The sequence below is a fragment of the Bos mutus genome, chromosome 19, assembly GCF_027580195.1.
Source record: "Bos mutus isolate GX-2022 chromosome 19, NWIPB_WYAK_1.1, whole genome shotgun sequence".
Lineage (NCBI taxonomy): Eukaryota > Metazoa > Chordata > Mammalia > Artiodactyla > Bovidae > Bos > Bos mutus.
The window spans coordinates 17,381,280-17,403,493 of NC_091635.1; the positions used below are offsets into that span (position 1 = coordinate 17,381,280).

A 22,214-nucleotide genomic window follows, 5' to 3' on the forward strand; every position below is an offset into this window, starting at 1 on the left:
TGCAGAGAAGAGAAGGATGGAGAGGTTAATATTAATAACAGGGCACACGTGTGAACCTCAAGAGTGTTCTGAAGCCAACACAAAAGGTCACACGTATTGCATGATTCCATTTATGTGAAACCTCCAGAATAGGCAAATCCACACAGACAGAGAGCAGATTAGAGGTTGTAAGACCTGGGGGTAGCCGGGAATGGGGAGTGACTGCTCGTAGAGGTGCGGTTTCCTTTTGGGGTGAAGAAAATGTTTTGGAAAGAGACAGAGCTGAGAGTTGCACAGCACTGTGAAAGACTAAATGCCGTTGATTTGTGCACTCTGAAATGGCTAAGGAATGTGACATTTACCCCAATTAAAAAAAAAAAGTTTCTAATGAAAATGATTATTCTGAGAAGAATTAAATGAGCTGAAAGAGGTAAGCAGAAGAAAAGGTAGGGTTCCCAACAGGGACAGTGGACAGGTTTGTGGGATGAGGTCCTGCAAGCAGCCTTGTGTTGAGGGGGTTGGTCTGCAGCAGGAGAAAGGAGAGGGTCTGCAGTCCTTTGCGAGCTGGGCATTGGCAGCAAGTGGTGATGCCAGTGAGAGGAGAGGGTGATCGGTGTGTGCTGGTGTGGGGACTGGGACGTGAAGCATAGAAATGCAACAGGAAATGACTCTGCTAACACGGGTAAGGAGGATGGAGACTGCTGTTAACATGCAAATGATACTTGGTTGCTCAGTCCTATCTGACTCTTTGCAACCCCATGGACTACAGCCTGCCAGGCTCCTCTGTCCATGAGATTATCCTGGTAAGAATACTGGAGTGGGTTGCCATTTCCTCCTCCAGGGGAATCTTTCTGACCCAGGGATCAAACTTGCATCTCCTATGGCTCCTGCACTGGCAGGCAGATTCTGTACCACTGAACCGAATCCACCTGCAATGCAGGAGACAAAGAACACTCAGGTTTGATCCCTAGGTTGGGAAGATTCCCCTGGAAGAGGAAATGGCAACTCACTCCAGTATTCTTGCCTGAAAAATCCCTTGGACAAAGGAACCTGGTGGGCTAGTCCGAAGGGTTGCAAAGAGTCAGACATGACTGAGCAAACACACTTGGATTTGATCTGATTGATCTATGGTAGTCATTTGACTTAGAAAATATACCGAAGAACCTAGGATGACAAGGGTGGGATTTCTGCTGCTGTTCATCCCTCAAGAGAAAAGACTATCAGGACGCTGAGGAAACATGCTCCGCAATCACACAGCCAGGAAAACTCTCCTCAGGGGGATTTTGGTCTTGCTTTTTAGAGGAGTTCTGTCTTTTGAGTGAGCTGTGCCCCACCCCCTGCTTCCGTTCTGAGCGCCTGTGCCCTTTCTTTCCCACCAGGTTCCAATCCCGGTGACCCCCACCCTGGACCCGCTACGGATGCTGATGGATGATGCCGACGTGGCCACCTGGCAGAATGAGGGCCTCCCTGCAGACCGCATGTCCACGGAGAATGCCGCCATCCTCCTCAGCTGCGAGCGCTGGCCGCTCATGGTGGACCCTCAGCTACAAGGCATCAAATGGATCAAGAACAAGTATGGTGAGGACCTCCGGGTCACCCAGATCGGCCAGAAGGGGTAGGTGTCTGCACACAGAAGTTCCCACTTTGCCAACTACGCAGAAGGGAAAAGTGTCATGAGCGGGTTTTAAATCACCGAAGATTGTTTCTACCCGGCTGGTCCCCCCAGGAGTTTTCTCCTGATTGTCCTCTCAATTTAAGAAACATCTCAGCAAGAGATGCTTGGGTGCCGAGTCTCTACTTTTCTTTCTTTTTATTTTTGTTTTTATTGGAGTACAGCTAGTTTACAATGTTGAGTTAGTTTTAGGTGTATAGCAAAAGGAAACAGTTATGTCGTTGTTGTTTACTTGATAAGTCGTGTCTGACTCTTTGTGACCCCATGGTCTATAGCCCTCCAGGCTCCTCTGACCATGGGATTTCCCAGGCAATAATCCTGGAGCGGTTTGCCATTTCCTTCTCTAGGGGATCTTCCTGATCCAGGGATCAAACTCGAGTCCCTGCATTGGTAGGTAGATTCTTTACCACTGAGTCACCAGGGAAGCCTGAATGAGTTTACTTATTTGAAGTTACCCAAATAAATAAACAAGCCCTATAATTCATCATTTTTTCCAGCACTCTCAACTTTTGGTCTGTGATATCCTTTAAGACTTCCTTCTGCATATCCATATTCAAATTATAGAAAATATTTTATTATCAACTAATGTAAATCCCTCCTGTTATTCTTCATCATCATTTATTTCTTAAACCATTCTTATTATATTCTTTTAGATTAACTTTAAGATTTTTGGTCAAGGTTTAAAAAATTATATTGTTATTTATTGTGTGAATTGAATCACATCAAACTTGTAAATCTATTTAGGTGAAATATTTTTTTATGTGCTTATTAAACTCTGCATAACATTGAAAAATTAAAAATAGCCTCAGTTCAGTTCGGTTCAGTCGCTCAGTCATGTCCGACTCTTTTCGACCCCATGAATTTCAGCACGCCAGGCCTCCCTGTCCACCACCAACTCCCAGAGTTCACTCAGACTCACATCCATCAAGTCGGTGATGCCATCCAGCCATCTCATCCTCTGTTGTCCCCTTTTCCTCCTGCCTCCAATCCCTCCCAGCCTCAGAGTCTTTTCCAATAAGTCAACTCTTTGCATGAGGTGGCCAAAGTACTGGAGTTTCAGCTTTAACATCATTCCTTCCAAAGAACACCCAGGAAAAATAGCCTAGCTTTTGGTAATTGATTGTTAAGTAAATTAAGGTGTATCAATACATTCTAATACCCAGTCACATAAATATTGTTATAGAAGAATATTTAATGACATGGGAAAATATTTACAATACATTTGATGTACCAAACTCAGGTTGTAAATTAAATGAGCCGCAGGGATAAAACAATAAATAAACATAAATACAAATGTAGACATAAATAAAAATATGAATAATATAAAATAAATAGAAATAGTAATAATAAACTTGAAAATATCATATATCCAGACATGAACATTCAACATCAGAATGTAAATGACACAAGGATTACAGTTAATTTCATGTTCTTTTTTGCATTTTGTTACTTTTCCCAAAAACATATCAGATCACATAAATACCTTTTTTTTAGCTTATCATAATATAGCTTTATTCACAAAACAAAATGGTAAGTTAGGCATACAAGAATCATATCTCTCAACTGAATAAGAACCCAGAAAACAATATTTCTGGAGGACAATGTAATGGTATGTGTCAAAAGTCTTCAAAATGTTTACCCCTTGACCCAACAGATTCTTTTATATGAATTTATCATAAGGAAAGATCAAACAAATGAACACAGATAAATTTTCATGATCTTTAGTGCAGAGCTATTTGGCAATAATCCAAATTTCCCAGAAAAAGGAAATAATTCCATTTTTTAAATTGGAAGATAATTGCTTCACAGTGTTGTGTTGGTTTCTGCCATACAACCACATGAATCAGCCATAAATATACATATGTCCCACTCTTGAACCTTCCTCCCAGCCCTCATCCCATCCCACCCGCCTAGGTTATCACAGAGCATCTGGTTGAGTTCCCTGTGTTATACAGCACCTTCCCGCTGGCTATCTATTTTACGTATGGTAATGTAAATGTTTCAGTGCTGCTCTGTCAATTCCTCCCACCCGCCCCTTCCCCCACTGCATCCACAAGTCTGTCCTATACCTCTCCATCTCTATTCCTGCCCTGCAAATTAGTTCATCAGTACCGTTTTTCTCAAGTCCATATATATGCATTAATATATGATATTAGTTTTTTCTCTCTCTGACTTGCTTCACTCAGTGTAACAGGCTCTTGGTTCATCCACCTCATTAGAACTGACACAAATGTGTTCCTTTTTATGGCTGAGTAATATTCCACTGTATAGATGTACCACAACTTCTTTATCTATTCATCTCTCGATGGGCAAGATCACATAAATGTCATTTTAAATAAAGAAACATGTGCGCCTGAAGTCATCCCAGAGAGCTGTGCCTCCAAGATGACGCCTGTGTTCCAGAGGCCACAGCCGCCTTGTTAAATTGCCTCAAATCCACAGCTTGCCACACTCTCACCTGCCCAACTCTCTCCTCAGCTACCTTCAGACGGTAGAGCGTGCTGTGGAAGCCGGGGACATGGTGCTGATTGAAAATCTGGAAGAGTCCATCGATCCTGTGCTAGGACCCCTGCTGGGGAGAGAAGTCATTAAGAAAGGACGGTGAGACCCAGCTGTCCTGCGGGCCTTCCAAGGGGCTGGTCGGTGGCCGCTGTAGAACCATGCACAGACCTGCTCTCCATAGAGCCTCCTCTCCCAGCTAGCTAGCTCTCCCAAAGCACCTCCTCATTCTTCCAAAAGAGGGACACCTAACTACCCTCCTGTCCTAGAGAAAGTTTCCTGAGGAACTTCCATCAGCCAACTCACTGGCCTGCTTCCCAACAACCACAGCACACTCCTCTGGAGGAACTTGAGGGAACATGATGGAAAAGCAGGCTGACTCTTTTTTTATATATAAATGTATTTATTTTTATATTTTGGCTGTGCTGGGTCTTGCTTGCTGCTTGAGCTTTCTCCAGTTGAAGTGAACGGGGGCTACTCTCTGCTCGTGCAGGCTTCTCACTGCGGGGGCTTCTCTTGCTGTAGAACATGGGCTCTAGGGCTTGCAGGCTTCAGGGGTTGCAGCTCCTGGGCTCAAGAAGTGAACGGGGGCTACTCTCTGCTCATGCAGGCTTCTCACTGCGGGGGCTTTTCTTGCTGTAGAACACGGACTCTAGGGCTTACAGGCTTCAGGGGCTGCAGCTCCTGGGCTCAAGAGCACAGGCTCTAGAGTTGTGGCTCACAGGCTCAGTTGCTCCACGGCATGTGGGATCTTCCTGGATCAGGGATTAAACCCATGTCTCCTGCATTGGCAGGCTGATCCTTTACCACTGAGCCACCAGGGAAGCCCCAGGCTGAATTTTAACCACAAGGATTTCATCTAAGCCAGCTGTCTGAGTTCTGAGAACTCAAGTCTTTGTCGATTCGATGAGTACCTGTTGCTTTGGGTGCCAGTAGTTGATCAGGGCTTAGTAAGGGTCTAGGAGAAGGGGGAGGAAGAGAGAGACAGGGAAGGGCTACAGGCACTTAGGAGAGGGGATGAGAGTTATCGGGAAGGACTGGTTGGACCCACTGTTCAGACCTTAAGCCACCTTTGCATGTCCTTGTTTAGTCACTAAGTCACGTCCTACTCTTTGCGACCCCATGGGCCGTAACCTGCCAGGCTCCTCTGTCCACGGAATTTCCCAGGCAAGAATACTGGAATGGGTTGCCATTTCCTTCTCCAGGGGATCTTCCAGACCCGGGGATCAAACCCACGTCTCCTGCATTAGCAGGCAGATTCTTTACCACAGAGCCACCAGGGAAGAACCCTTGCATGTCCTTAGGAGGCACTTAATTACTTAACTAAGCATTTTCTCCCATAGAAGTAATGTTCCACCAATCACGAGACAATGTAAGCTCTACTGCTAGCCCGCAAGTCACCTTTGTGCAAACTCTTAAGGTGCCCCTTCCTGCAAGTGCTTTACTGCCATCTGCTGGAAGCATTTTATAATGCGCTCCCATGTACGTGCACCACTAAGTGGATAGCTCTCCCTCCAGCCTTACCTGAAAAAATAAACATGATGGCCATGGGGAGAAGGTCTGTCAGCCTCCACCCTATTCCCTGTGTGAAAGCTCAGTCTAGACATGCCCGTCCATCTGAGTATGGCAATATCATTTGCTGCTGCTGCTGCTAAGTCGCTTCAGTCATGTCCGACTCTGTACGACCCCATAGACGGCAGCCCACCAGGCTCCCCCGTCCCTGGGATTCTCCAGGCAAGAATACTGGAGTGGGTTGCCATTTCCTTCTCCAATGCATGAAAGTGAAAAGTGAAAGTGAAGTCGCTCAGTCGTGTCCGACTCTTCGAGACCCCATGGACTGCAGCCTACCAGGCTCCTCCGTCCATGGGATTTTCCAGGCAAGAGTACTGGAGTGGGGTGCCATTGCCTTCTCCGATCATTTGCTAAGACCTTGCAAAAAATCCCACGTGGATTCTGTCCCTAACCAAAGCTCCCAGGAAGGCACCCACCTTCACACGAGCCTCTTTGTTCCAGGTTCATTAAAATCGGAGACAAAGAGTGTGAGTATAACCCCAGGTTCCGGCTCATCCTTCACACCAAGCTGGCCAACCCTCACTACCAACCGGAGCTGCAAGCTCAGGCCACCCTGATCAATTTCACCGTGACCAGGGAAGGCCTGGAGGACCAGCTGCTGGCCGCAGTGGTCAGCATGGAGAGACCCGATCTGGAGCAGCTGAAGGTACGTGAGGTGCCCACCCAGCAAAGGAGGGAGGAGGAAGATGCTCTGCCACCCGACTCTGCCATGCGCCCTCCTCTGGGTGTGGGGGTGGGGGGGTGTTCCTTCAGAAATTGAGCCATGTGGTTCTTCTGGAGCTCGGAGGAGCGCCCACCCAGCAAGGGAGGGAGGAGGGAGACGCTCTGCCACCCGACTCTGCCGTGCACCCTCCTCTGGGTGTGGGGGTAGGGGTTGTTCCTTCAGAAGTTGAGCCGTGTGGTTCTTCTGGAGCTCAGAGGAGCACCAACACCATGTTCCTAGAACAACATCATGTTCCTGAAACAACACCAGTTCCCTGGAACATCCCTTGGGAAGCAGAAGGTAGAGCAGGCTGAAGACCAGGAAGCGGAAGGCAGCTGGGAGAAAACCGCAGTCCCGTCCAAGACACTTTTGAACCTCTCATCACAAGTGTTCATGTGTCTATGTCCAGAACTAAATGGGATTCATTCCTGCAGGGGCAATAGAAATAGATTCAGCCATGTTAGGGGAACATCTCAGCTTGAGCTGCCATCACAAAATACCAGAGGCTGAGTGGCTGGGACAACAGATATTTATTTTGTCACAGTCTGGAAGCTGGAAGACAGTGTTCAGGGTCCAGTTTCTGGCGATACCTCTCTTCCTGGCTTGTAGGTGGCTGCCGTCTCACTGTGCATTCACAGACCTCTTCCTTGTGTCCACACAGAGAGAGCAAGCTCTCTGGTGTCTCTGCTTATAAGGGCAATGATCCCACCACAGGGACCCCATCCTCCTGACTTCATTTAACCTTACTTACCTCCTTCTCTAGTTACACCCATCTCCAATACAGTCGTGTGGTGGTAGAGGGGCAGGGGCTTAGGGCTTCAACATATGAATTGGGAGGGAACACAGTTTTGTGTAGAGCGAGTACTGTCCTTTTTCCCATCACCTTAGATATGACTGGATTGTCATAGCAGGGGAATATTAGAGAGCCAGGGGGCTGATTTAAATTGGGAAGTTCAGAAAAAGATTCTATAAGCAGGTGCATAAGCCTTTGGCATGGAGCACTCCCAGAAGAGTCAAGAGTGAATCCTGGTTATAAGGCCAGATTGAGGCATGTGGGTTTTCTTTAAGCTTTTTACTTTGCATTGAAGTATAACTGATGAGGGCTTCCTTGGTGGCTCAGATGATAAAGAATGTGCCTGCAATGCAGGGAACCCAGGTTCAAACCCTGGGTCAGAAAGATCCCTTAGAGAAAGGAATAGTAACCCACTCCAATATTCTTGCCTGGAGAATCCCATGAACAGAGGAGCCTGGCAGGCTACAGTCCACTGGGTCACCAAGAGTCAGACATGACTGAGCAACCAACACTTTTACTTTTCACAAAGGAGAGCTATTCCTTTTGAGGACAGTAGAGTTATGACAGAGAAGTAAAACTTGACCCCATCCTCTAGCTATTCCCTAAAATAACTTCCATTTAATGACTAGACCATGTCCCAGCATTCTGCTAAGCCTTGCACAGCACTGCTATGTGTAGGGCCAGGTTTAACCCAGCTAAGGTTACTGTGAAAGGGGAATTCAGCCCAAGATCACATGATTAGTAACTGCTGCAGTTGGGGTTCAAGTCCTCAGCTGATTTGACGTGGTCGTGGTCCTGAGCACTCCTCTGTTCCACCTCCAGTTTGCTAAGGGCAGGGGCCCCATAACCCTCTGTCTATTCAGACCTACCGGAGAACAGGATGCTCTGGGCTCCTGTACCTGACTCTCCCTTATGTGATACTGCAGTCAGAGCTCACAAAGCAGCAGAATGGGTTCAAAATCACCCTCAAAACATTGGAAGACAACCTGCTGTCTCGCCTCTCCTCGGCCTCCGGGAACTTCCTGGGAGAAACGGCCCTGGTGGAGAACCTTGAGATCACCAAGCAGACTGCCGCGGAAGTTGAGAAAAAGGTAAGACCCGGCAGCCTGGGCTGGGGTGGGTGGGGGCGGGCAGAGGCCCTCCTCCTTGTCCCTGAGTCCACTGTACAGGGACAAATGTCAGAGTAAGAGATGGCTGATCCATCTTCCTGAGATTCTCCTGGAAAGTAGAGCTCGGCAGGATTCCTGAAATGAGCACCTCACTGCCTGCATGACAGAGCCCTCACTCCCTATAAAATGCTGTTGACAACTCTACTCTGCAGAAGTTTGACCGGCACTTAGATCTGTGCAGGAAATAGTGGCTCAAACTGAGTACCTTAGTGAGTCCATGGAGTTGCCCTGAAGCTAAGGAATCACGCTGGTATACAAGTACATGGCTGCACCCCCAGAAAACCCACAACCTGCAAAAACCTCACAAGTCTGATTTCAATGAGAAACTTTCAGTGATGTCCCAGTAAACTGAGCTCTCAAAAAAAAAATTTTTTTTTAAATTATCATCCTGCAAAATTACTTAGCATATGTTTCCTTCCTTTAAGGGCGTGGAAAGGAAAGTGGAAATTAAGGAAACCCTTCCTGATGGTCTCTATGTGTGTGTGTGTGTGTATGTGTTAATCCCTCAGTCATGTCCAACTCTTTGTGATGCAAGGATTGCAGTCCGCCAGGCTCCTCGGTCCATGAGATTTCCCAGGCAAGAACTGGAGTGGGTAGCCATTCCCTTTTGCAGGGCATCTTCCCAACCCAGGGATCGAACCCAGGTCTCCTGCATTGCAGGCAAATATTCTTTACCATCTGAGTCACCAGGGAAGCCCAACAGTCTCTATACAGTCTGTGAAACCATGAGTCAAGCTCCTCTGCTGAGAGTGAGGGTGTGGTGTTGAGATAGGGGGCCTGGGGAGAGGAGTGAAGGTTTTCAATAGCTGTTGGGGGAGGCAGGAATGAAAGGGACACAGGTTAGTGGATAGCATGAAGCACCCAGGGACATGAAAAATATCAGTCAGTGAAAACACCAATCTGAGCAACTATGTGATTTCTATTCAGTTCCACTCTGTTCTGAGAATCTTTGTCTTTTAACTACTAGTTTAACCAAGTTTTACATTTTTAAACATTACTGATACAATTGGATTTCTTTCTGCTATCTTGATTTATACTTTCTATTAACAATCCTTTTGTTTATTTTTTCTTTCTTGATTTTTCTTTATCCTCCTCTTTTGTCCATTGCTAGTTTTAAAGTTATTTACTGTTTATTTTACTGATTAATCTTAATTTTTCATCAATATATGAAAAATGTATTTCATTTCATATGTGACTTAACAATATATATATTGACTTAACAGTCTGAAATTAAGCACTATATCTAGCCTCTTTCAAAACATGATAAGGATACTAGAAACTTTGATTATTCTTTTCCATCTTCCGTTATTGTTTTATAGCATTTCGCTTCTACCTTGCTTTCATCTGCTACTTCCAAACTGGTCATGTTTTTTATAGTCTTTGTTATTTAAATTGACTGTACATTTAAGAAATTCTTGCATCTCACTCACTTCTTTTGGGTTCAATTTTCTTCTAATCAAAGAAAATAATTACTTGTTCAAGGGCCTGTGGATAGTAAGTTTTCTTTGACATTGACTGCTTCTTCAAAGTAAAACCTCTGGTCTTTAATCAACTTTGGAAAATTCCTAACCATTATAGCTCAAACATTGCTTCTCCCCTGTTCTGTCTGTTCTCTACTTATTTCTGTTACATACCTTTTGAATCTTTTTATTTTATCTGCCAGGTCTAAGAACTTCTTTTACATATTTTCCAACTTTCTTTCTCTCTGAGCTGCTTTTTAAACGGTTTCCTCAGATTTATTTGTTAGTTTGCTTATTCTCTTTCAACTCAAGTTCATTATTTAACCAGTGTACTGAGTTTCCTATTTAAATAGCTGTATTCTTGTCTTTGGAAGTTCTATTTAGTTCTTTTTCAGATAATGTCTGTTCTTTTTTATAATGTTCTGATTTTATACGTTCTTTTATCTCTACTGCTTTTAAACAGAATTAGTTAATGAGGTAGGTAGGTAGTCACTCAGTCGTGTCCAACTCTTTGTGACCCCATGGACTGTAGCCCACCAGGCTCCTCTGTCCATGAGATTCTCCAGGTAAGAGTACTGGCGGAGGTTACCATGTCCTTCTCCGGGGATCTTCCAGACCCAGGTATCGAACTCACATCTTCCACATTGCAGGCAGATTCTTTACCATCTGAGCCACTAGTGAAGCCCTAGTTAATCGTAGATCAATCATCTTCAGCTCTTGGGATGCTAATCCTTCTGTGAATTTTGAGAGGGCGTTCTTCTAATTATCCCGATAGGTAACACTTCCTCTTGAGCTTTGTAGTTGTTTATTGTGAGCTCATCTTCAGTAGGGTTTGTTTTTTCCTGTGGGCTTTGCATGAATTCTCAGCAGTTTCACTCTATCCTGGAGTATAAGGCAGGTTGTACTGAGGTTATATTTAATAGGATATTCTTACAGAATTCCTCTCTGATGTTTAGGTCTCTTCTTATTTTTACCTCTGATAAGAAATTTTCTGAAAATAGACCTTTCCATTGAAAGAGATCATCTCTGTGAATTTACATGTTCATAAAAGTAAGGAGCACAGAAAACTGTGGACGTCTGTGATGGTCCAGTGGCTAAGAACCTGCCTAGCAATGCAGGGGAAACAGGTTCCATCGTGGTCCTGGCGCCTGTGCTCTGCAGCAAGAGAAGCCCCGCAGTGCAAAGTCCCCGAACCACAGCTAGACAGAAGCCTCCACTCGCCACAGCTAGAGAAAGCAGCTAAGACCCAGCGCAGCCAAGGATTAATTAACTAACTAATCAATTACGAACAGCTGTCTGTGTAACAAAGAAAACAGAAAATTCGATTATGCTGCTTTTACTGGAGTCCTACTGCCTGGCTTACTTTTCAAGCTAGATATACTGATGTGTGTGCATGTGTGTGTATGTGTGTGCACCTCCCACTTGTCCCCAGCTGGAGGGGCTGACACGCTCACCTTTGAAGCACTAGGAGTGTGTCCTCTCTTCCTCACTCGAGCTCAGTTAGGGAAAATCACAGCAGCTTTCTGCCCTCCCTTGTTCCCCTCATCCGCATCCACCCACCCCACCCACAGGCACAAGGTGCTGACCCAGAGCGGCCACATTGATTCTCAGGGAGCCCTGGCCGGTTCGAACAACGGACCGCTCTTGATTTTTCTAACAGGTGCAGGAGGCCAAGGTGACTGAGGTGAGAATCAACGAGGCTCGGGAGCACTACCGGCCGGCCGCCGCCCGGGCCTCTCTGCTCTACTTCATCATGAACGACCTCGGCAGGATCCACCCCATGTACCAGTTTTCTCTCAAGGTGACTTAGCCCTGGAGCCCTCTGCACAGTCATAGCACAGCAGCGTGACATGCCCCGTGTGGCTCTGCACAAGGGCTTGTCCGTGGGCTTCATTAGCCATGGCAAGTCTTTCAGACCAGATCCAGGAGAGCAGCGACTTGGCCTTACAGGCCTCGTCTCTCTAATTGGGTCTTTCATGACTCATTGGTTATTTGGCTGAAACAGAGGGAGAGGCCGTGGCAGGTCCCAGCCTCGTTCGCTCAGCGAGTACTTACGATCCAGCCAGCACTCTGCTTCCTGACCGTGTGGAAGAGGAAACATCGGCAGGGAGCCCTGCCCCAGAGAGCTTCACAGCTAATAGGGCTGATCAAATGTGCGCCTCACTTGTATCTGTTAAAACCAAAGCAGGCCATACTAATAGTCCAACTTTAAATTAGTGTCCCTATTACCCTAATGGGCTTCCGAGGTGGTGCAGGGGTAAAGAATCCACCCGCTGGTGCCAGAGACACAAGAGATGTGGGTTCAATCCCTGGGCCAAGAAGATACAGAGGAGAGCATGGCAACCCACTCTAGTATCCTTGCCTGGAGAATCCCATGGACAGAGAAGCCTGGTGGGCTACAGTCCAGGGTGTTCACAAAGAGTCAGACAACTGAGCACACACACACAATTACCCTAATATCCTCAAAGCTACTGCTTTGTGGTTGCTGACATATTTCTAAAATCAAAGATGTTAGCAGATTGTAAGTGCTAACTAAGCTTATCTTACTCATGAAATAATAAAGACCTATAAATTTTAAGTACATCTCTGAAAGTATATCTTTCTCCCATAAGGAGTTCTCCAAAAGACCACAGCTGCAGAGTCTGTATGGGGCTCTGAACAACTTTTCTGGTTTAATCCAACAGAGAGGACACTCATATTCAGGGTGCACACCTCATCCAGCTGCCCCCTGAAAGCCAAGGTGTGGGGATGAAGCTGAGCCACTGAGAAGGAAGAAGGCTTCCACGCCTGGAACTCACTAGGCTGGAAATGGCGTTTCATCCTGCCCCTATTCCCTCCCCTCAGCTCAGAGTCTCTGTAATATTGTATGTTTTTAAAAGAAATCCAATACTTGACATTATATTCAGGTCAAAGCCCCACTTGAAAGAAATATAAAGGATTTAAAAAACAGTATAGAAGTTAATGTGATAAGCCTAGTATCAGTGATACTAATCACCTCCCTAGTTTTGAGAATAGTTGAAATCTATTGCAGTGACTTTTCCTGAAAAAGGGAAATTAGATGAAGCCCATGAAAATATGTGTTCCAAAAAAAAACCAAACAAGAAGACTGGAAATCTGCCTAGCCAAAAATTGAAAAGACCCAATAATATCTTAATTTTCATTTTCTTTAAAGATTCATCTTTGACTTTGTTTTCTTTAATGATTATTCTCTTTATTATTCATTCTTTAATGATACATTCATTCCTATTATCAATTTTTATAAGTAGTCTATATCTAAGTTTAAAATGATAGAAAATTGATTCATATGATCAGTATGAAAATGGATTTATATTATACCCGTAATGTACAATTTGGAAGCTGTAACCGAAGCAGGCTATGCTCTCACAGTTGCAGAAAGTGTACATAAGAAAAAAGCACATGTAAGAGGGCTCATCAAATGATGTGGAGTTACTAGAAAGAAAAACCAAGAACAGCTGATATTCTGATCATTATTACCAAAAGGAAAAGTAATTAATTAAAAATATTCTGAGTACCTGTTATGTACACAGGTCTCTTTTAGAGAGCAAAGTTGTACCAGATGTTCATTCTACCATTGGGAATTTTATAATCCAAAGGATAGAATCACCCAAACTGGTTACTGTTCATTGTGTTCAGTTTCCAACAAAACTTATTAGATTTAATTTAATTATTTTGGTCACTGGACCTAAACAGTAGGCTCTTCACTGTATGCTTCATAGCTTGGCCCTCTTTGTGACACAATAGTAATTTATACGAGCAACTAAGACTGGAGTTTTCCTGTTGCCACTGGCCTTCCTTGGCAGGTTATGCTGGGAAGATAGTTCTATGATTGGTGAATTATAATACTCACCAGAGGTAGGGCCACTAGTTACATACAGAGAGCTGTGTAAGCTACCAGTGTCCTATCTCCTGCCCCCAGGCCTTCAGCATCGTCTTCCAGAAGGCTGTGGAGAAGGCGGCTCCTGGTGAGAACCTCAAGGAACGGGTGGCCAACCTAATAGACAGCATCACCTTCTCTGTGTGCCAGTACACCACCCGGGGGCTCTTCGAGTGTGATAAGCTGACCTACCTTGCCCAGCTCACCTTTCAGGTAAAACAGGATTGAAGACATTTCCAGAAAACAGGTCAATTTATATGCCCAACCAGCAGATATAAAGAAACTTTTTTCTTTAAAAAAAATTTAATATTTATCTATTTATTTAGCTGCTCCAGGTCTTAGTTGTAGCATGTGGGATCTAGTTCCCTGACTAGGGATTGAACCAGAGCCCCCTGCGTTGGGAGCTCAGAGTCTTCCCACTGAATACCAAAGAAACTTGCTTTTTTTAACGTCAGTTCCCATAGTTTGTGAAGATTATTGAGCTCTAAGCAGAGGCATCAGACAAGAAAATCCAGCATGATGCACGCAGGCCATCCACTCCATTGTCCCACTCATGGCAGACATGCTTAATCAACCGTTATACTTTTTTGTGGTGATGCTGGATGAGGAAGATCCTCCTCCACAGGGCCCTCCAGCAGCCACTACCAATCAGTCCAAACTAGCCCTGAGGATGAAACTGGATGGCCATACCAAAGACTGGATACTTCCTGAGAGGCAGTAAGAACTTAAAGTATCCCTCATTATTTATGTACCTTCAAGGTTGCAGGTAGCACTAGCAGAAAAGAATCCGCCTGCCAATGCAGGAACCATAGGAGACGCTGGTTCAATCCCTAGGTGGGGAAGATCCCCTGGAGGAGGAAATTGGAGAACACTCCAGTATTCTTGACTGGAGAATCCCATGGACAGAGAAGCCTGACAGGTTACGTCCAGGGGGCCGCAAAGAGTCGGGCACAAGTGAAGCAACCTAGCACACAGCACAAGGTTGCAAGTTTAATGTCCAAACCTTCCCCCAGAATAAGAAACTGCAAATGTCCTATAGCTGCAACCTTGGTCTTAGAGAAGTCCTTAAGAACTGGTTCTCAAGGGCTCGGAAGCATCAGGGCTTCCAGGGTTAATAAGAAACCATTGCATTCTTCTTATTCTCAACATCAAAAAACCATGGAAATTGATTTCCTTGAACCTAACTCTCTAGGGACTTCCTGGGTGGCTCAGTGGTAAAAAGAATCTACCTGCCAATGCAAGAACTTCAAGAGACACAGGTTCGACTCCTGGTTGGGAAGATCCTCTGGAGGAGGACATGGCAATCCACTCCAGTATGCTTGCCTGGAAAATCCCATGGACAGAAGAGCCTGACAGACTACTGTGCATGGGTTTGCAAAGAGTCCGACATGACTGAGCGAGCATGCATGCATGCACCTAACTCTCTAACCATTTTAGAACTGGGATTTTTCCCGATTATAAATTAGAAGCACAGACCAGACTATCCTGTAGGACTCCACCAGTTCTGAAAGTCAGCTATTCTAAAATCACTTCTGCTCAGACTCCGTTTGCACATTCTGAAGTCTGAATCCACAGAGGAGCATTAGCATGGCTTGTCCCTCTCCCCCTGTGTGTTCCCCTCCCCGGCCGGATAACAGCTTGGCCACGTCAGAGAGAACATGAGCCCCACCCCAACGAATTTTCCTCCTGCTGCTCATTTCCCCGAAAGCCCAAGGAGCTTCTGCTTCTGGCTTTCACTCTACTCCCCTCATAAATATTTCAACCTCGTTTTACAAGGGCTGCTTCACCTCATCTGTGATTTCTAGCCCGTTTTTTCCTTCAAGACTTTTCCTCGAACTAATCAAATTATTTTTTTCTCTGTGAGTATTCCCATCTGTAACTTCTCAGCGGAGAACACCATTTGAAGGGGGAAGAACAATCTCCTGAGCGCCTCTCAGCATGAGCTGTTAGTTCTAACCCAGTCAAATGCTTTGCCCTCCCTGCACACACAGCACTAATTCCCTACCAAGCTTCTGCAGTTTCCACTGCCCCCTCCCTGGGAAGCCTGTCTAAATCTCATGCTCAGCTTCTCCAAAACCCAATTCAAAACCACTTACAGAAAGTTCAGTCAAATGCATCTCCCTACCCTGCTTCCTAGCCACTCCCCTGTTCTGGGTCCCTCTTAGCAGTATTTTTTTTTTTTTTAATTTATTTTTTGGCTGCGTCACGTCCTAGCTGTGGCATGCAGGATCCTTCGTTACTCTGCATGGGCTCTCCAGCTGTGGCATGTGGGCTTCTGTCTAGTTGTCTGGAAGCATGTGGGATCCTAGTCCCCTGACCAGGGATGGGATGGACCCTGCGCCCCTGCATTGGAAGATGGGTTCTTAACCACTGGACCACCAGGGAAGTCCCCTGTTAGCATCACTCATTCACACATGCACTTCTGTTTTGCATACGTTCATCCGTTACTTTGACCCTCTCCTCAAATCATGTCATTCGTCCGTGTCATCTTCTCTGTGAGATTGCAGGAATGCACTTCATGGCATTTAGGACTGATCCATCAATTTCTTGTTTGCCAAGACATACGTCATTCACTGTGTGTGCTTTAGTCACACTGGTGTTTGGGGTGAAGTCAGATGCACCCAGAGGTGATCAGCACAGATAAAGACTTTCTTCCCCTCCACCGGATTTCAACAACCAAAACAGAGGAGTGAATCTCAGGTTAGAAGTAGCACTAGTTACACTGGCGGCAACTCCGAGGGGCTCCAGGACCCACGACTGCCACCAGGTAACAAAACACAGCGCCGGGACTTCCCTGGTGGAAGTTCCACTGACTGGGACTCTGGGCTCCCAATGTAGGGGACGCAGGTTTGATCCCTGCTCAGGGGACTAGACCCTAGAGTAGGAAGTGGCAACCCACTCCGGTACTCTTGCCTGGAAAATCCCATCCACAGAGGAGCCTGGTGGGCTACAGTCCATGAGGGGTGGCAAAGAGTCAGACATGACTGAGCGTCTGAGCCCAGGGAACTAGGTAGGTCCCACGTGCTGCAGCTAAAGATCCCATGTGCCACAACCAAGACCCAGTGCAGCCAATAAATGAATAAGAACACTGTCCTTCCACATCGCAGATCCTCCTCATGAACCAGGAAGTGCGTGCGGCCGAGCTGGACTTCCTGCTTCGATCTCCAGCACAGACAGGAGTCACCAGTCCAGTTGAGTTCCTCTCCCCTCAGGCCTGGGGTGGCATCAAGGTTGGTACCAGCCCCTCGGGAAAAAAAAATCCACCTTGTCCTCTCCTGGACTGCTGTTCTGATGGTTATCCCTAGGAAACCAGTAGGGCTGTCTTTGAGGGTTTCACCCTGAGCTGTATTGGGGGCTTCCCTGGTGGCTCAGTGGTAAAGAATCTGCCTGTCAATGTAGGAGACATGGGTTCGATCTCTGGGTGGGAAAGATCCCCTAGAGAAGGAAATGGCAACCTACTCCAGTGTTCTTGCTTAGACAATTCCATGGACAGAGGAGCCTGGCAGTCTACGGCCCATGGTATCCCAAGACAGTCAGACATGACTCAGAGACTAAACAACAGCAACGTGAGCTGTGTTAGACGTCGGTGGGTCCCTCTGCTGGCACCCCTCCGGCAGAGCTCCCCCTTCCCGGGCCTGCTGCAAGGGCTCTGCTGAGAAGGAGCAGGCGCGTGCTCATGCGTGGGCTCTGCCTCTGGGATGTCGGGGAACAGAAGGAACCCGCAAGTGTCTTTGACTCAGCTGAGCAGCTTTCCTCCTGCCGGTGCTCAGGGCCAGCTCCTCTGTGAGACCCAGGCTGGTATGGAGATGCTGTGTCCATGGAGGGGGCAGATACCAGGGTGCTGCCAGCTGTCCATCTCCACGTGAGTCCTAACAGCCACATTCCAGCCTGGGATTCTAGTGGTTAATAACAGCTCACGTTTACTAAGCACCTTAGAAGTACATTGTTGTTGCCTTTCAGTCACTAAGTCATGTCCGACTCTTTGCAACCCCGTGGACTGCGGCACGCCAGGCCTCCCTGTCCTTCACACTCTCCTGACGTTTGCTCAGACTCATGTCCATTGAGTCGGTGATGCCATCTAACCGTCTCATCCTCTGCTGCCCTCTTCTCCTTTTGCCTTCAATCTTTCCCAGCAGAAATGCTTTCCCTTATGTTATTCTCATGTTTTCCTGGGCAAGAGGTACTGTTTGTGCTCATTTAACATGTAAAGAAACTGAGGTCACTCATTTTATAAGTAGCAAACCCAAGAATTGAGAATCGAATTCTGGTCTGATGGCAAAGCCCATTTTCCCCTTCCATGTTATTCAGCTTAGTTTCATTGGGATTCAGTGAACATTGAAAAGATCACAAGCGATGAGCTCAGTCCAGTAGGGCCCACGCCTGCATTCACACGGGCTGGCGCAGTGCCGAGTGGTAAGCGTGTACTGGGTGAACATCAGCCCCAGAGTCCAGACTCTCTCTCCACGTGAGTGGCGGTTGGGTCCCCACCTGGAGGAGCCCCACAGTGGGTGCTGGAGCTGTGCGAGGACCAGCACCTACCAGCACAAAGTGAATCCTATTTATGACCTTCCTGTGTTTTTTGTTTTTGTTTTGTTTTTTGCTTTTAAAGATTTTTTTTTTTTGATGTGGGCCATTTTTTTAAAGCCTTTATTGAATTTGTTACAATCTTGCTTCTGTTTTATGTTTTTTGGCCACTAGACATATGGGATCTTAGCTCCCCCAGCAGGGATTGCATCCACACTCCCAGCATTCGAAGGTGAAGTCTTAAGCCTCGGACGCCCAGGGAAGCCCCTCTGACCTTCCGTTTGCCCCCTCTCCCACGTGTTTCATAGCACAAAGAAGCCTGAGTCTGAAGCGATGTGATTGGCTCTCTCTCTGTTTATATTTTTTTTTACTAAAAGTGTTTTGAGACAGTGATTCACGTGCAATTATGTGAAATAGATTCTTTGCACCGCATCCCCTCAGCAGTCACATCTGGCTTTTCTGCAGCACAATGTCACACCCAGGAAGCTGACACGGATACAGTCCATTCTATTCTGACTGCTCCTGGTTTTCATGCACGTGTGTGTCTAGTTTTATCACACGTGAAGATTCATGTAATCAGCACCACAGTCAAGATCTAGAAAACTCCTACTGGTGTGTAGGTCGCTTGTTATAGAAACAGCTTCCTCCCTCCCGCAACCTAATTCCTGGCAACCACTAATCTGTTCTCCATTTGTATAATTCTGTCATCTCAAGGATGTTATATAAATGGAATTATACAGTATGCAACCTTTGGGGACTGGCTTGATCACTCAGCCCAACTCCCTTGAGATCCATCCAAGTTGATTTACTTTAGAACAAAAGCCCAGCACATAATCATTTATATGCATGCTGTCCTCTTCAAAGGAGTCATCTTGCGAAATGCTGCCGTGGCCCGAAATGTTTTTCTAACTTTTCTCAGAATCTGCAGCTCTTCTTTTAGTCATCTTTAGAGCTATGTCTAAATCAAAAGCCATCAAACATTTCCTGCAGAGGGCCATACAGCAAATATCTAGGCTTTGAGGGTCACACTGTGTCGCAACTATTCAACTCTGCCAAAGTCATACACCATAGGTAAGCAAATGGAAGTGGCTGCGTTCCAATAAAACTTTATTTACAAACACAGCTGGTGGGCCAGACTGTCCCTGCAGGCCTCAGTTTTCTTATCCCTGATCTAAATAATAAAGGTGTGATTTGATTTTTATATATTAACTTCATTTGAAATTCTGAATCCAATCTGGCAAGTAAGAAGGGGAAGACTATGTTGGGAAGGAAAACAGGGGAACTCCATTCACAACAGCAACCAAACCACAAAGTCACAAAATGCCTAAGAATAATTATAATGTGTCGAGCATATGTGTGGGAAATCAGCTTTTCTAGGCCACATAAGATATGAATAGACAAAACCTAGAGTAGTGCTGTGAAAAAGAAATAGAAAGCATGCCACGTGTGTCATCTAAATTTTTCTAGTAGCCACATTAAAAATGCAAAAATAATGTAAAATGAAATCAACAAAAATAAATTTAATAATATATTTCCTTAACCCATACAACCAAAATATTATCCTTTTAATATGTAATTGTTACAAAAATTATGAATGAGATATTTTACATTTTTGAAGTAAGTCTGAATCCCAGTGTATATTTTTTTGCACTTATAATACATCTCAATTCAGATACTAAATCTTCATCAGAAATACTTGGCTTGAATTTAGATTTTATAAAATTTAGAGTTACAGCAGTTGATTCATATACCCAAGTTATTTCAAATGTACTCAAAAGTTCTCCAAAAGTTCCAGCTTCTAAATTTAAATTTTAAAATAATTAAAATGAACAAAAAGAATGTGTTAAATTTGTAAAAAAAAAAAAAACAAACTAGATCCTATGCAGAAAAAAATCCACTATACCAGAAAAGAATAAATGCATTAAAATTTTTAAAATAAATATATACAATTAAAAGCAAATAAAAACCCTCTTCTTCAGTCATACTGGCCACATTTTGTTTGCTCAGTATTCAAACGTGGCGAGTGGTGTCCTTGTTGGAAGTACAGGTCACGGAGCTCAAAAATAACGGCTCGGAGTCTGACGCCCTTATGGGAAATGAATTCTGGAGAGCAGTTCTGAATACGCTCATTTGCTCATTTGCTGACCTGGGCCAATAATGGAGGTAGACCAGCTGACGCAGGCTCTGAAGTCAGGCGTTCCTGGGTTCAGTTTCAGGTTTGAGCTTGTGACCTCTGACAGGTTATCTTTGTTTTCTTATCTGTTATGTGACACACATAGATGTTCAGTAACTGGAAGCTGATTATCGTTATTGTATTTGTTTCTTAGAACATCCATAACAAAGTGCCATAAGCTGGGTGGCTTAAAAACACAGACGTTTATTCCCCCAGAGTTCTGGAGGTTAGGCATCTGAAATTAAGGCGTTGACAGGTCCTGCTCCCTCCAAAGGCTCAAGGAGAGCATCCTTCTTTGCCTCTTCCAGCTTCTGGGAGCCCCAGGCATTCCTTGGTTTGTGGCAGGATGGTTCCAGTCTCTGCCTCCATCTCTACGGTCCTTACATGACCATCTTCCCTCTGTGTCTTTGCATCTCTTCTCTTCTTATAAGAATGTCAGTCATATTGGCCACCCTCCTGACCTCATCTTTACTGGATGAGGTCACATTCACAAATCTGAGAGGTTAGGTTTTCAACCTATCTTTTTAGGGGACACAATTCACCTTATTGCAATTATGATTATTAATTACCCAGCTCTCAGGTATATATGGGCTTCCCTGGTGGCTCAGTGGTAAAGAACCTACCGCCAATGCAGGATACGTGGGTTGGAAAGATCCCCTAGAGAAGGAAATGTCAACTCACTCCAGTATTCTTGCCTGGGAAATGCCATGGACAGAGGAGCCTGGCAGGCTACAATCCCCGGGACCACAAAAGTCAGACATGGCTTAGTGACTAAACAACAGCAAGGTGTGTATGTGCTGTGGTTGACATGGGTTGTGCCCAATAGAATTGTCCATCGAAGGAAAACCTTTGAGGACCTGTGAGTTGCCCAGCTGAGTCCAGTCCAGTTGCCTTTTCCTTTGTAATCCCACAAAGCCTTCTGCAGCACAAGCCACAAAGAATAACTGATTCGAGAGCACTCCACACTGTGTTCATCGTACATCCCTCCCCTCAAAAGCCTCTGCAATTTACTTCCATTCCTCTTTTGTCTGGTCTGCTTTGCTTTTCTTCACTTTGCTTTTCAGTTTCGTTTTGCGAGCTAAGCTCATCTGGCTGTTCAAAGGCTTCTGCAAATGAGTGAAGCTTTCTCTCTTTCTCTCTCTCTCCAAGTTTTGTTACGGGAGCCACCACGTCCAGCCCCTTCCAGATCCAGCCCAGTGCAGGATGCGGGCTGGTGACGCACAATGCCCTGTGCAGCCTCTGATGGATGCTCTTTTTAAGTGTTCAGTTGGATTTTAGCCCAAAGAAACAAAAGAAGTAGAATTGAATAGGACATGATTAAACAAATAATTTTTAAGCGTCCTATCTGATGAGGAAGATGCATTTCCTTGATTCCCCAGAAGGCCTAATAAACAGGTGATGAATGAAATCTGTGATCAAATACTGCTTTTATCAGTAACTTCTGTAAGGAGTTTCAAGGTCTCATCCAAAGCTGAACTTCCAGGTAACAGATGATAATGTTATCATCTCCATCAGAAGACCTCATTCGCGCCACCCAGCTTTGTAAGCCTCGAAAAGGCCCCTCCTTTCCAGATGCCAATTTAGCACAGTTGTACTTTGGTACCCAGTCCAACGTAATTAGGTTAATTAGTCATTTCCATTTAGCTTATTAGAAGGCTAGAAATCCCTTTCCCTCATTTGGAAGATTAAACATTGCAATTGTGTTCAACCCAGAGCTTCAGGAAAGCGTGTTTCAGACCCAGCCACGCCAGCTGGGAGCCCTGATCACCCTGTAA

At 45.4% G+C, this 22,214-nt stretch overlaps 1 protein-coding gene across 5 annotated transcripts in view; it reads left to right on the forward strand.

Annotated features, from left to right (window-relative positions):
- The window catches only part of DNAH9 (dynein axonemal heavy chain 9), a 287,208-nt gene that overhangs the window by 222,788 nt on the left and 42,206 nt on the right, over window positions 1-22,214 (forward strand). For 4 of the 5 annotated variants that reach the window (XM_070389508.1, XM_070389511.1, XM_070389510.1 and 1 more), the window contains 7 exons: window positions 1,359-1,594; window positions 4,130-4,252; window positions 6,164-6,368; window positions 8,145-8,309; window positions 11,508-11,648; window positions 13,785-13,955; window positions 16,850-16,972. In XM_070389508.1, coding sequence (XP_070245609.1) covers window positions 1,359-1,594; window positions 4,130-4,252; window positions 6,164-6,368; window positions 8,145-8,309; window positions 11,508-11,648; window positions 13,785-13,955; window positions 16,850-16,972 — 1,164 coding nt within the window. The remainder of the gene's footprint in view (window positions 1-1,358; window positions 1,595-4,129; window positions 4,253-6,163; window positions 6,369-8,144; window positions 8,310-11,507; window positions 11,649-13,784; window positions 13,956-16,849; window positions 16,973-22,214) is intronic. The other variant, XM_070389509.1, reaches the window with a different exon arrangement.